This window comes from Talpa occidentalis, unplaced genomic scaffold, assembly GCF_014898055.3.
Source record: "Talpa occidentalis isolate TD23 unplaced genomic scaffold, MPIMG_talOcc4v2.1 talOcc4.4, whole genome shotgun sequence".
NCBI lineage: Eukaryota > Metazoa > Chordata > Mammalia > Eulipotyphla > Talpidae > Talpa > Talpa occidentalis.
The window spans coordinates 31,686,279-31,700,666 of record NW_023604295.1 but is presented as its reverse complement, the minus strand read 5'-3'; the positions used below and the strand labels follow the sequence as shown (position 1 = coordinate 31,700,666).

The following is a 14,388-nucleotide window of genomic DNA, read 5'->3' as shown; positions in this document are numbered from 1 at the left end:
CAAGAAAACAAAACTTGCAAACTGACCACAGACCTGCCTGAGGCATATAGTGGGGAAGGGGGGGGGGTCAAAATAGAGGATGGAAGAGCCCAAGAGACTGTGGTGATGGTGCACAGGGGAACTGGTAGTGGAATAACTACAGGGACCACACTAGAGGGGAGAAATCAAATACTGTCCAAAAATTAGCAAAGATGTAAGAAAATAAATAAAACATTAAATCTAAAACATTAAATCTAAAAATAAATAATAGACATAGCATCTTTAAACTTAAAAAACATTTACCAAATTATAAAAAATAAAATGTTTATTCAAACAAATTTCAACATCTAACATAATATCTTTATTGAAACAAATTCCAGAAAAATAAAGATAAATATCAGATAGTGTCACCATATTCCACCATAATAGGTGGAATATAGAAAGACCAGCTAAGGGTCAGATAAAGACAAGCTTAAAACACTAACCCGTGAAAACTGACTATAGAAAGCTGACTATAGAACTGACTATAGAATAGAAAGGGAGAAGGAGGGGATTAAGAACAAAGAGGGAAGGAAGCACAATGGAGTATGTTGGTGGACTACGGGTGATTTGGTGATGGGTATACTACAGTGGCAATACCTGATTGGGGGGGCTTCTAAAAAAAATTCCATCTCAGACACATTTTTTTTTGACCAAAAAAAGAGAAAATTTTCCATTTGCCATATCAAAAAAAATCTTGTTTCTATCTCTAAGACAGAGCTCATATAAGAGCAGAATAATCTGTAGAGTTCTGAAGGCATGGGTGTTATGTATACTTCACTATTAATATGTGAATCTGGACAAATTCAGCTTATGTGAGCCTAAAGAATTCTATTTATTAAACATAATTGTCATTTTACCTTAAATTTTCCATGAGACAACACAAGAGTATCAAATAGATATTATTTAGGGAGTATATGGAAGAATTGAAAAATAAAAATGGCTTAGCATTAAATATGTATAGTCACAGCTTTAAGAATTCTACCCTTCTGTGTTTCTCTATCAAAATATAACTATACCCACATATAGATAAGTAACCAAAAGAGAAATGAAAATATAAAATTAAGAATGGAAAAATCATGGTAAAAGACTGGTATAAAGTCCATAATCCATTTAAGTAAAGATTAAAAAACTATGGGTATGGGAAAAATGTGTTATTAACCTCCCTGAGGTAAAACAGCATAACCGGTTAAAAATAAAAAAGTGGGATAGAGAAGTTGGAGTAAGTATGAATTCATGTACATTTCCTTATTGATTTGGCATCATAAATATTAAAAAACTGAAGTGCAATCATAAACATACATAATTCCATATATACATAATAATTCCAATCTATTACAGTTATGCAAGATTTTTTTTAACTTTAGTGAGATTTATTAAGAGATTATGTGGTAAAAAATATTCATTTGAAATTCAGAAATTCCTCAGTTTTATGTTTCCTAAATGAGATTGAATCCTATATTTTAAAAAGTAAGCACACTTCATCCAGTTTTTCTAAAATTATGCCAACAAGGCAGATAAAAAAATTAATCTAGAGTGATGTTCACCAAATGACAATGATGATTATTTAGAGGTGACAGGACAGATGCAGGGTAGTTTTTTAAAATATATCTTTCTGTGTAACTTTCTGTATTGTAAGATTTTTTTTAAAAAGGATAAGTACACATAATCTCATACACAAAAAAAGGCTTTAATGAAAAAAAAATCACATCTGTTATATAAATGTGTTTGTTGTACATAATTTTTATTCTCAATTTTTTTTCAAATATATGACCTTAAAAAACTTTTTAACAAAAATGTAAAGAAGAAATTCACCCATCTCATAAAACAGAAAACATACCAAGTTTATTATTTTTTGTAACATAAAGAGCTAAATATATATGAAAAATTTACCCTGCCTTCCCATTTCAGAAACCCAAGCAGTGGAAAGAGGCCACAGCTTGGAGGGGCAGCAATGATGAGTTACCCCATATCATGCTTCAATTTAATGTCTAAAAATGACTGCAGAATTTGGCTGTCAGTCACATCTCGCCCCCTTAGTTTCTGCTTCACTGCTGTAACTCCCACCTGCACCAGGTGCCCGACTATACCTCCTTCAGCTTTATGTTGGGTTTTTTTTTTGTTTTTTTTTTTTTTGCAGTCTGGAATCTGTTACAGCAGCAGTCCCAACCTTGGCTGCAGAGTGTAAACATGTGGGAAGATCCCAAACATGCTGATGCATGAGTCCCAGCCTCAGAGACTTTAATTTATTTGATCTGGGGTACAGCCCAAGTACTGGGATATTTCAAAGCTCCCAGATGACTTTAATGTACAGCCATAGCTGAGACCTACTTATCACAGACCTTCTTGACCTTTTCTAGCTTTCTCTGTATCCCTTGAGGGTTTTTCTCTACATTTTATGCTCACTTTCATCCACAGGGAATAGAAGAGATGATAAATGATGACACATCCACAGGAGCAATACATAGAGTACAGAAAATCTCAGTCCAAAGAGAACAAGGACACCTAAGTTGTGCAGCACAGACAAATCTAAGGCTATAAAGCCTTTTGTGAGAAACAAAGAGGACAGACACTCCTCATAATTATGCCAGGAATCTTATACTCCTGGGAACACTAAACAGTGATTAAAATGCAGTTGAATTAAACTCAGGTGGCTGAAAGAGCCATGGAAATAGAATTAATTTCTAGTTTCATACCAGAACAGATTTTTAAATGCATAAGTAGTCATTCTCCTACCTCGCGTTGCTGCTGGTTCAGATTATGTGAATTTCTCTGGCAAAGGGCAATTGTTTCTACCATGGTGTCTTCAACATCCTTCAGTGAGGGACATTCTTTAGTATCTAAATTCAGAAAAATTGTTAATATCACTTAAGGGTATGTTACTGATAATGTCAGAGCTTCTGTAAATAAGTGAAGTATTTTTTTTCTCTGGATAGACTTGGTTTTCTAAATACTAAATACTAAATTAACAGGCAGGCAATTCTGTGTGGTAGTTTTCCATATAAATGTCTGACATTCATAGGACATAAAAAGCACACCACACTTGGCATTTTAATATGCTTTCGCTATAGAAAATCCACAATCATCTGTTGTAGATTAGTTAGCAGAGCAATTCTCTTTCACCTTTCTTGTGTTACCATTTTTCTTTCCACCTATTTCTTAAAATGGAGGTATTCTTCTAAGATGCTATCATAAATGCTTTTCATTTCTTAATCATTTCAGTCACTCTGGTAGTTTCAACTCTCACGTCCTTGCTAATAACTTTCAAATAACACTTTAAATCCTTATTCCTTTCATGATCTGCAGGTTAAGTTTTCCACAGATTCTAGACCATCTATCTCCACCTAGATGTCCTGCAAACACCTGGAACTTTGTTCAAAATCTAACTCATTTTTCTCACTTCAAAATCGACTCCTCCCCCACCCCCACATTTCCAAACTAAGTTAACAGAAACTGGATAAGTCACCAGTTTAAAGATCTCATCTTACCTCTCCTTCACCCACATATTCGAATCATCACTTTTTTGACTCTACTTCCACACTCTTATCTGCCTCGACTTTTACCCTGTGGAGCTCTTCATCACCTTGGCACAACTGCAACAGCTTCTTAATTAAGCTTTCAACTTTCAAATCTTTCCTCCTTCATTCCCTTTTATACTGTCATTTGATTAAGAAAGCACAAGTCCAAACATAACAGTCATCTCCACAGAAACCATCAGATTTCTAATTTTTAGAAAGAGAACGTAAGTAAATCTGAACAGACAATCTGGGTCAGCCTCTCACCCTCTGTCTTCTTATCTCACCAGATACTTCTTATTCTCTGAGGTTACTATTCAGGCACTTTCATATACATATTCTCCTCATATTCTTCCTTGCTCTTACCTATGAAATTCCTATTCATCACTCCAGCTTTATTTCAAAGGTTGTGTCTTGTGCAAAAGTATTTCTAATTCAAGTTACAAATAGTCCCTAAGTTTTTCACAACCCTTTGCCACACTCACTACATAATATTTGATCTATTATAACATTTGATCCTACCTATTTAGGTTTTTATTTCTTTATCTGTCTCCTCCATGAGACTGTAGTTCTTTGGTGAGTAGCCACCTGTATATAACCTATAGCACAGTGCCTTGCCACTAGCAAATTCTCCAAAATTCTTAAGCATACTGAAAAAATTAAATATGAAAGTAAATGGCAGACATGAGACTATTACTAAGAAATCTATCTTCACTGAAATTACTTGCTGAAATTACTGAAATTACTTGAATTAACTTAAATTACTGAAAAAAACTGAAATTACTTGCTTCTCCAGACAGAGCACCTATAAACCACTGTAGTGATTTTGGGTAAACATGCTTCTTACTTTTCTTTCCATTTTCATGTAATGTTTGCAAAAATACTCTCATAGCAATGAATTGAAAAAGAAAAATTTCGTAAGTGCAGTAAATCTAACAGACTGAATGAACACACACTGACAGTGTAAAAATGACTAGTTGGATAAAATATGGAAAAGTTAACCAAATGTTTACTGAGGTTCCAAAAAGATTCAGTATAGTGACAAATGATCAAGATACAATACAGACCCTATCACATGGACCTAACCACCATCAAATACAGATTAATAAATAATTTACAGATAATTAGGATACAGATGTTTAAGGACATTTATGAGCCAAAGTGTCCAAGAAATGTGTTGATATGTTAAAGAGGCAGAGCAATCAAAAATTACCAAAAAGTGATGCTCTGAACTCTGGAAGAGCTATTTGAAGACTACTGAGGAATATGGAAACAAGTAATCCAATTCAAAAGCAGGCAAAGGACTGGAACAGATATTTCTCCAAAGACAAAATAAAAATGACCAATGAGAAACACTCAACATCATAATCATTAGGGAAATCAAAACCACAGTAAGATACCACTTCACACCCCTCAGGATGACCACTACCAAGAAAGCAGAAAACATTAACTATTGATGAGGAGGTGGAGAAATTAGAACCCTTGTGCACTGCTGATGGAAGTTTAAAATGAAATAGCTGCTAAGGAAAACAATATGGTGGTTCCTCAAAAAATCAGAAACAAAAATTACCATTTGATCCAGAAATTTCGCCCATGAGTAGATACACAGAAGAAATGAAAGCATGCTCTCAAAAAAGTATTTTTGTACCCATGTTTTTGGCAGTATTACAAGAGTCAAAAAGGTGGAAGTAACTAATACATTCATCAACAAATGACAGGATATAAAATGTGCTTATATATACATAAAACATGAAATTCTAGCACATGCTACAACATGGGTAAACCTTGAAGAGATTATGCCAAGTACAATCAACTCTGATACAAAAGGACAAACACTATATGATTATAGTAGTCAAATTCAGAAAGTGAGAAAGTAAAACAGTGATTACCAAACACTGAGGAGGAAGAGAGAATGTGGAAGAACTAAGAGGTACAGAGTTACAGGCTGGGATGTTGACAATGGGAAGATAACAAAGTTCTGGAGAGGATGATGGTTGTACAACAATGTGAATGTATTAATGCCACTGAACTATATACAATATAATACAACAACATGAAATTTACCATTTTAACCAATTTTCTGTACATTGAACTCTATTGACAATTACTATCACATATGATTTTCTAGTTTGACTCTTGGAAAATGAACTAAAAGCAAGATCAACATTAAAGTAAATAGTTACTATTATGCAGATCAATGTAATTACTACTAATAAATGTAGTTTATTAGATAAAAGTTTTAAAGTATGGGGCCCATGGGAAAAAAATAAATCACATTCAAAAACTTACTTTCATCTTGATTTGTAATCTCTTGAAGTTTGCTTTGTAGTCTCTAGGAGGTAAAGAGAATGCAGGAAGTAAAAGGAACACTTTATATTTCTACATTTGAATTAACATAATTTAAAGGAAAAACCACAAGAATCAAGATGATTAAGAATAGTCTTTTACTGTCACTCAGAAGAGAATTCTTAGGTACATAGAAAGCACAGTTAGGAATATTAGAAGGGAACCCAAATATCAACTATCACTTACTCTGGCCTACTTCTGTATATGTTGTCCACTACACAGTCACTACAGGATTGAATATCAGAATTTATGCATCTTTGATAATGGAATAAAATTCATACTGGGTTGTGAGAAAAAGGAGTGGGTGGCCTTGAAGTCACATTATCTACCAAATATGCAGTTGCAGTGTCTATAGCTTCCTGAATTCTACATCTTTATATACCCTTAACTGATACTTCAATAGCTTCTTAACATACATTAAAGTTGTCCTTAGTTTATCCCTTCGTGAGGTCCCTTTTCTTTTCCTGAGGTTCCTTATAGAAAAGTGTTATGGAAAAAATCATAGCATCATCATGCACCTTATTCACCCCATAACACATTTAAAGTACCAGCAGGATTAATAATTCTCAAGTCCACATGTTCTTCTCATTCCACCACCACAGTCACACCCAGTCCAGGCCCTCATGGATTTACATTTATATTATTGCAAAGGTCTCAGAAGTGCTCTCTGTTCCACTTTTAACTCCCCATCCTCTATCACCCCCCCCACCCACCCTCCTACAGTAATCACACAAGTTGTTATGAAACAAACAAGGTAAGATCAGTTCCTTGCTTAAAAAATATTTAGCTAATCCTGTCTGACCACAGAATCAGAGTTAGCTTTTAGCATGTTTACAAAATCTTTCCAAATCTGGAGCGACTCTTTGTTTCTAGGCTGACCTGCCCATATATGACAGTTGAGCCCTAGTAATGCTGCTGGCCACTCTTGCAGCAGCTCATTGCTACTTCTTTGTATTCCCAAGCCTTTGCAAATGAGGGTGCTATTTCCTACAAGGATCTCATGATTCTCCTTCTCCCATTCATTTCAGGAATTCTTTTTACTTATTTCAAATTATGTCCATGGTGTCGTCAACAAATAAATTTCAAGGAGAAAAAAAGAGATGTAGGAGTAGCTTATAGATTAAAAGAGGTAAAGAACCCACACAAAGCCTCTGTGGAGTAATTTTCTGGCCTGTTTTTTAATTATATGACTAGGAAAAAACTAGAAGCCAACATGAAACATTGTTTGATATAAATGTTACATTCCCAATCTATTCTTAATTAGATGGACAATATGTCAAAAACTGATATAACACTTCCTACTCATTAGGGGGGCTACTATCAAAAAAATAGAATAGTGTTGGAGGATGTGCAGAAGTTGGAATCCTTGTGCTGTGCTGGTAGAAATGTATGATGCCACAGCTGTTATGGAGAACAGTATGGTAGGTCCTCAAAAATTAGAAATAGAATACCATTTAATTCAGCCATCTGTATTATATGCCTTCTCTGTATATACTCAGAAGAAATTAAAACAGGGACTTGAAAAGATACACATTGATACACCCATGGCAGCATTATTCATAACAGGTAAAAGCAATTGTGAATTTTAAGTTTGCATATTTTACAGCAATTAAAGAAATTCAAAAACATAAGAAATCATAATAAATTGATAGAATATCAACTATTAATGAGAATGTGGAGTTTCTCAAATCTCATACATTATTGTTGGGAATGTAAAATGGTACAACCACTTGAAAAAGAGGTATTATAATTTCTTATAAAACTGAACCTATACTTATCCTGTGACCCACCTATTCCACTCCTTGGTATTGACTCCAGAGAAATGAAAGAGTTTGTGTACAACAGTGATCATAATAGGTTACTTCATCATAGCCCCAAACTAGAAATAGCTTGGGTATCAATCAACAGGACAATGGATAAACTGTGTCATATTCATACAATTAAGTACTCTCAGGAATAAAAGGAACAAACTACTGCTATAAGCAATAACAGAGATAAATCTCAAAAACCTGCTGAATGAAAGAAGAATCATAGACGAGGACCTACTGGATGATTCCATTAATATGAATGAATATAGGCAAAACCAATTCATGTGGAAAAAAATCAGAAGGGATCATTTTGGGGGTGATGGAAATTGAGATAGACTGATGAAAACTTATATAATATTATGTCTCTTATACCTCAAGTTAAAAAATGATGGAGGCACAGACAAGACAATAATAATACATTACCTTTAGCATTATTAAGAAGGCACCATGAATATCTCCTTTCTTTTCTAATAGATAGGCAGTGACTTCATGAAGTTGATACTTCTGGGTAATCTATGAAAGAAGAAAAGATGAAGACTTTCATTCACAAATCTCATCTGTGGAGTGTGAGGACCCTAACATTAAGGATGAGAAAAAACAACAACACAGTAACTAATGAATGCATGCTATTTTTTAGTATAACATGCCAATATTTTACTTTCTAGTGCTATCATGGCCATTTGACAGTTCTAACTAAACACTTTTTTCTTTTTTATTTAAAAAATGTCACATACCTAAATGAGATGTATTCATTGGAGAAAAGTTAATATACACACACACTTAGTAATAATATAAGCCAGGGACCAAATTATGCAATTATACACAAAATATTTAGAATAAAATGACAATGAAAACATCATCTCAACTGTGGGTCCTTAATAAAAATTAATAAACTAAGAGTTTATAATAAGTAAAGAAATCCCAATTAAGCAAAGAAAATGAAAGAAATACAGGAAACAATGCCACAGCAAAGAAACGAAAGAAAATAATAGATGTCTGACAAATCCCAAAGACTAGTTGTCTTTGAAAAGGCTTATAATGTAGAATAAAACTTTCTTGGGAGTAAGAAAAAAGAGAAGCACAAATCATACATTATTAATTTAACAGACCAAAGAAGAAAAATGTGGCCATCTCAGTAAATGTAAAAAATATAGTGAAATGTAGCACCAATTCTTGACAAAACAAAAACAAAACACTCCTACTCAAACTGGGGATGGAACTTTCTTAATAAAAATTATCTGTTGAAATTCTATAATAAACACTGTATTGGATGTAAAATGTTATGCACATTCCTGTTCAAATCATAAAACAAGGCAAAAATGGATACTGCTTCTATTTAATAATATCCTAGAGCTCCTAGACATCTGGTTATTGAAAGAAAAAAACATGACTAGAAAGAAAAAAAATTACCATTACTTTCAGAAAATACTATTATCATTTATAAAAATCCAAAAACTATCTGAATAAAAAAGAATTCATCTGACTAGTGGATATAAAACAGTATACAAAGATGAATAATATATACAGTAGTTGCAATTAAAAAGAAGTCATTTCAAAAAATTTCCTTTTACACTGGTAATAAGAAGTGTAAGTATCTAGGTACAAATTTATAAAAATACATGTAAGAACCTTATATTAAATATATATAAAAATTATAAATTTTCACCAAAGAGTATAAAAGGCATTTTATTTATTTTTTAAATATTTTATTTTATATAATTCTTACATCATTTTTCATTTTTGCACAATGTATGCATTTTCATTTTCATTATATTCCCCATACAATTGCACCCCTCCCTTATTTTGACCCTAGTCCTTCCTCTCCTCTTCCCTCCCCTCCATCCCCCAGCCGAGTGTGTCTCTGGTTTATAGTTGCTTGTTGATTTTGATTTTTACTTTGTATTAATTAGTCTACAAAAGGCATTTTAAAAAGACAATCATGTTCTTGAATGTGATGTCAACTTCCTAAGGTGTTAATCTTCCTTGAATTAATCTATAAATTCAATGCATCATTTTCATCAAAATCCCAGAATAATTTTTTAAAGGAACCTGACAACATGATTCCTAAATTGATTAAGCAGCCAAAGAATTTTAAAGAAACAGGAGAGAAGCCCTTCTTTCAAATAATAACCCTGACTGTAAACTGTATTGGCTGAAATATATGGTATGGGAATAGGAAAATACAAATAACCATAGAAACTGAATTCACACACAGATTTACGTATATTCAAGAGTTTAGTATATTGCATTTTGGCATTTTAAATTAGTGAGAAAGTATAATAAAATACCTCATGGAATATTAGTCATCAACATGGAAAAAATATATAAACCCCTGTCTTGATCTGTTTATAAAAATAAATTCCAGATGGTTTAAAAGCCTAGTGTAAAAAGTTAGACTATAAAAGTCATATAAGAATTTATCCTTGATGTCATCAAAGTAGAAAAGAAAATAAGACTCATACACAAAAACTACAACTTTAAAGAAAAAGACTGATAAATTAAGATAGAACTTACTAAGAACCAAGTTAAAAGAAGTGCCATAGTAGACTGGAAGAAGGCATCTCTAGCCCATGAACTCTGTAAAGGATTAGAGATCCAGAAATTACAAGAATTTCTAGAAATCAGAAAGAGAAGGGCAAAACCCTAGACAAAAAATTGGGCAAATGATATTGCTAAAAAATTGAGAGAAAAGAAAATCCAAAGGGTCATTAAAACACACAGTAAGATGTTCTGTGTCATGAATAGCTATGATACCAGTACACTAGTAAAAATTAAGAAATCTAAATATTAGTAATCAGCAAGGATATAGAAAAACAGCAAATGTCAACCACTGAAAATGAGAATAAAAACAAACAGGAGATTAACTTGGCAATATTACTAGAATGAACCTACTCTATTGTCTGAAGAATTCCACTTCCAGGTATAATACTTAGGGAAACCTAACATGAGCACAGAAGAATGTAGCACCATATATAATGGCAAAATTGGAAATAGTCTGAAAATCTATCAATAGGGAGGTAAACTGGGACACATTCTCTCAGCAGACTATTATATGACCACTAAAACAAATGAACTAGATCTGTATACATAAAAGTTGATAAGTTTTAAAAAAATTAATGAAAAAAGCAATTTGCAAAGGGGTATGTACTATATGATACCATTAATACCAATTCTGAAAACATAAAACTGTATCCTATAATTTTAGGTAAATACATGTACCTATAAGGTATATACACCTACATGAATGGGAAGGATAAACTTCCCCAGGTGACCTCTGGGGAGAGAAGAGAACATGACAGATAAAGAGTCCTTTTTAAAAAAATAAACAGAGAAACAGTCATCAAAATGGATTGGTGGGTAAATATTTATTTGATACTCTGCACATCTGTTTACATTAAAAATGTCCTGTAATTAAAAAGTGTTCAAGTGTGTGAGTAAGCAGTTCTGGAGGTAGATGCAGAAAGTACAGGTTACTGTTTCTTGAGGAACAGTGGAAGAAAGGAGATAAAAACAAATTTTAAACAGAGAACATAGTGGCCTGGTACTGTATATCAGAATATACGTGTACAATATATATGTATGTGTATGAATTTTCATTTGGAAATAGGGGAAAACAAGGAAAGAGAGTCAAGGCGATGACCATGGGAAGGCTATTCAACCGCTATTCAGCCATCTTTCCACACGACAGGACTACCTAAGCGTCAGCCCTGCAAACAAGAGCTTGGTTTTTTCCTTTTAATATTTCTACTATATTCCTTTCTCTCCACTTATTGTGTGGGACAGAATGTCTGTAAAGCTTGATTAAAAACAGTGATGGATATATGCCATTTCTAACAGTTTATCAAGTAATGAAGAGCACATAGTATAAATTCAGATTATCTGGGTTTAATATCAGGTGCTACCACTTAAAAGCTGTTAACTTAGGTAAGAAATCCAATATGTATGTGAGTGTCCCTTTACTCATGAACAAAATGATGAAAGATTAGGAAAAGTTTGCTCTTCTCTACATTACTGGTCTTACCTGAATAGTTTCTTCTAGACGGTAGCACTCAAGTACTTGCAGAGTCTCTATAACTTGGTTTGGGTTGAACTGACACAACAGCTCAATGAACTGCTCTGTGATACAGGGAGATATTTGCAACAATTCTTGATTTATATGAATTCCTTCCCTGAAACCATAAAAGGCAAGAAAGCATTTAATTAATCACCTGTATAATTAAGGTAAAAATGTATGTTGATATTAAAATGGAGAATATCTTCTGGTCAGGTAAAATTGTGAATTAAATTTCCATGTTACTTAGGTTATTAGGGTGAACTGTATATTACATCAGAGGCATTCGAAGATTACTTTTCATTTACAGTGACTTATTAAGGAAAAGGTATTGAATGGAGGTGCCAGTACACCATACCAAAAATTCTACTATTGCTCTGAAAGCAAAGATGACCCAATTCAGTCTAACAATTGATCTGTAATGTCATAGAATAAAGTATCTTCTAGACTCAACAGCTGTACCTATATACTTCCCTCAAAGCACCAATCACATCACGTTGTATCACTTCTTTAATTTTCTATCTTCTCTAAAACACTATGAACTCTACGAGGGTAGAGAACAGGTATCTCTTCACTAATGAATTCTCAAAAAGCCTACCACAGTGCCTTGCATGTAATAAAGGCTGATATTTTGGTTGTCATTATAATAAAAAAGTAGATTAACAGTAGGATACTAATACCTGTGGGTTCACTTGCTTTGTATGCCAACTACTCATAAAACCCACTATTCACCATGCCTATACAAATTTTGAAAGTGGCAAATGAATCTTAGAAAATCAACTGTTGTTCTTTGGAGACCTAAGACTCAATCATCTCTCCAGCTTTAAAAGAAGTCACTTCCATTTGAGAGCCCTATATTCAGAACTCCTCAACTGAAGTTCCTTATATGAAGGACTGGGTTAATAAAGTACAAAATGATTGCTTGGAAAGTAAGTTTCTGAAGAAAGTTTAAGGCAGATAATCTAAAGCAACACTTGCCAGTTTTTCTCATATCGTGGCACACGAAAATGGCAATAATTGTATGGCTCACTGGGAGTAAGAGTGAGCATAAGGAACTTGAGGTGCTACAAGAATCGAGAGGAATCACTCACAAAACACACCTAACCCATTTGCAGTGCACCAACTGTCACAGGTAGGAATCTCTGGATGCCAGGGAGAATAATCTGGGTATTAAAAATATCCTATAAATGATGGTAAATAGCGCTGCTACTTTTACCAATAAGGGTCTTCAGTTACAGAAAGAGGAATTATATTTATTTCTATTTATTTAGTTTTTATTATTTATTTTTTACATCATTGTTCATTTTTAAACAATATTTGCTTCCCGCCACCCCCCACCGGCACCCCCAGAATTATATTTAGACTCAGGTAACCTTTCCTAACTTAACAGCTTTGTGACACTCAATCCTGACCAGAGGTTGGGAGATGAACTCAACAAGTTCTGTTGTTTGGGGCTTTTGATACTTATTGATGGGCCAATTCAGTATCACCTTAAATTGCCTATAAATCCCATAGATCATGTTTAAAAAATGTTTTTGTATTTTGCAACTGCCTTTAATGCAGAATTTTGGAAGTGCCTGGCTATTCCCTATGTAGACTACCACCTTAGATCTTACTAAACTTGAAAATTAATCTGTGTCTGAGCCCGTCCTCGATATACTATAAAATCTGAGAGCAAAGATTATGCTGTATCCATCTTTTTTTTAATCATCTTTAGCATAGACTTGGCACATATTAAATAGGTGTTCAGTAAATGCACACTGAATTGAACTGAATTGACTAGAAAAAGTGCATCAGACCTCCTTCACAGGAACCAAATACAGAGGGGTGAAAAGTACAAGGACAAGTACTATAAAGTCAGACTTAGCTAGGAATAAATCCTGTCAGAAGGCTCTACGTGGAAAAAATAGAAGATGCACATGATAAACCCAGGGAAATGGTAGTTCTCTATGTAGGATCAAGGTTGTTCTCAATAGAACATAATTAGGTAAAGGAGAAAGGAAATGGTAACCATTGTTTCTCAACATCAAGGAGAGTCAGTCATTTTCTAGATGTTTATGCCATATTATAGGTTTTGTTAGTATTTTATCTATGTCAGATTTCTGTTAATGTGACTTACAAATGCAAGACTATGGAGCAAATTAAGATTAGATATAAGTATCTGCAGATGAATCACACTATTTAATTCTTTCTAGAACATTTTATTGACAAAAGCCTTTATTAGTACTGAAGATGTGAATATGCATCAACCAAAGCAAATTAACCAAATGAATAGAATTTGATGTGTTCATTTGTGAAGGAAATAATGTGTCTGCTGGGAAATGATCATGCAACATCAACATAATCAAAACTTTAATAAATAAACTGTAGCATTAATGAATTTACATCCATTTCTGTTACTCAGTTTTGCACATAAATATAATTTGCTATATCCATTTTCCAGTGCTATTTTTGTTAGTCTTCTAGTAGCTACCTACTTTGCCGTATACCCACTGGTAACTTTAATGGCTGTCAAAATGATGTATTTTAGACCTAAACCCTATCTGCTCTTTGGGGATTCTCTATTTTAATAACAGCATTGACTTAAAGATACTAACTAAACATATACAAAGGAAAATTTCACAAGGTACACACAAGACTTTCTTTTGTT

The 14,388-nt window shown here is 33.4% G+C and overlaps 1 protein-coding gene across 2 annotated transcripts in view; it reads right to left on the bottom strand.

Annotated features, from left to right (window-relative positions):
• VPS8 (VPS8 subunit of CORVET complex) overlaps nt 1-14,388 on the bottom strand; it is a 193,988-nt gene that overhangs the window by 58,410 nt on the left and 121,190 nt on the right. For both annotated transcript variants that reach the window (XM_037525229.2, XM_037525228.2), the window contains exons 36-39: nt 11,709-11,856; nt 8,111-8,200; nt 5,823-5,865; nt 2,755-2,858 (exon numbers count right to left, since the gene is read on the bottom strand). In XM_037525229.2, the coding sequence (XP_037381126.1) occupies nt 2,755-2,858; nt 5,823-5,865; nt 8,111-8,200; nt 11,709-11,856 (385 nt within the window). The remainder of the gene's footprint in view (nt 1-2,754; nt 2,859-5,822; nt 5,866-8,110; nt 8,201-11,708; nt 11,857-14,388) is intronic.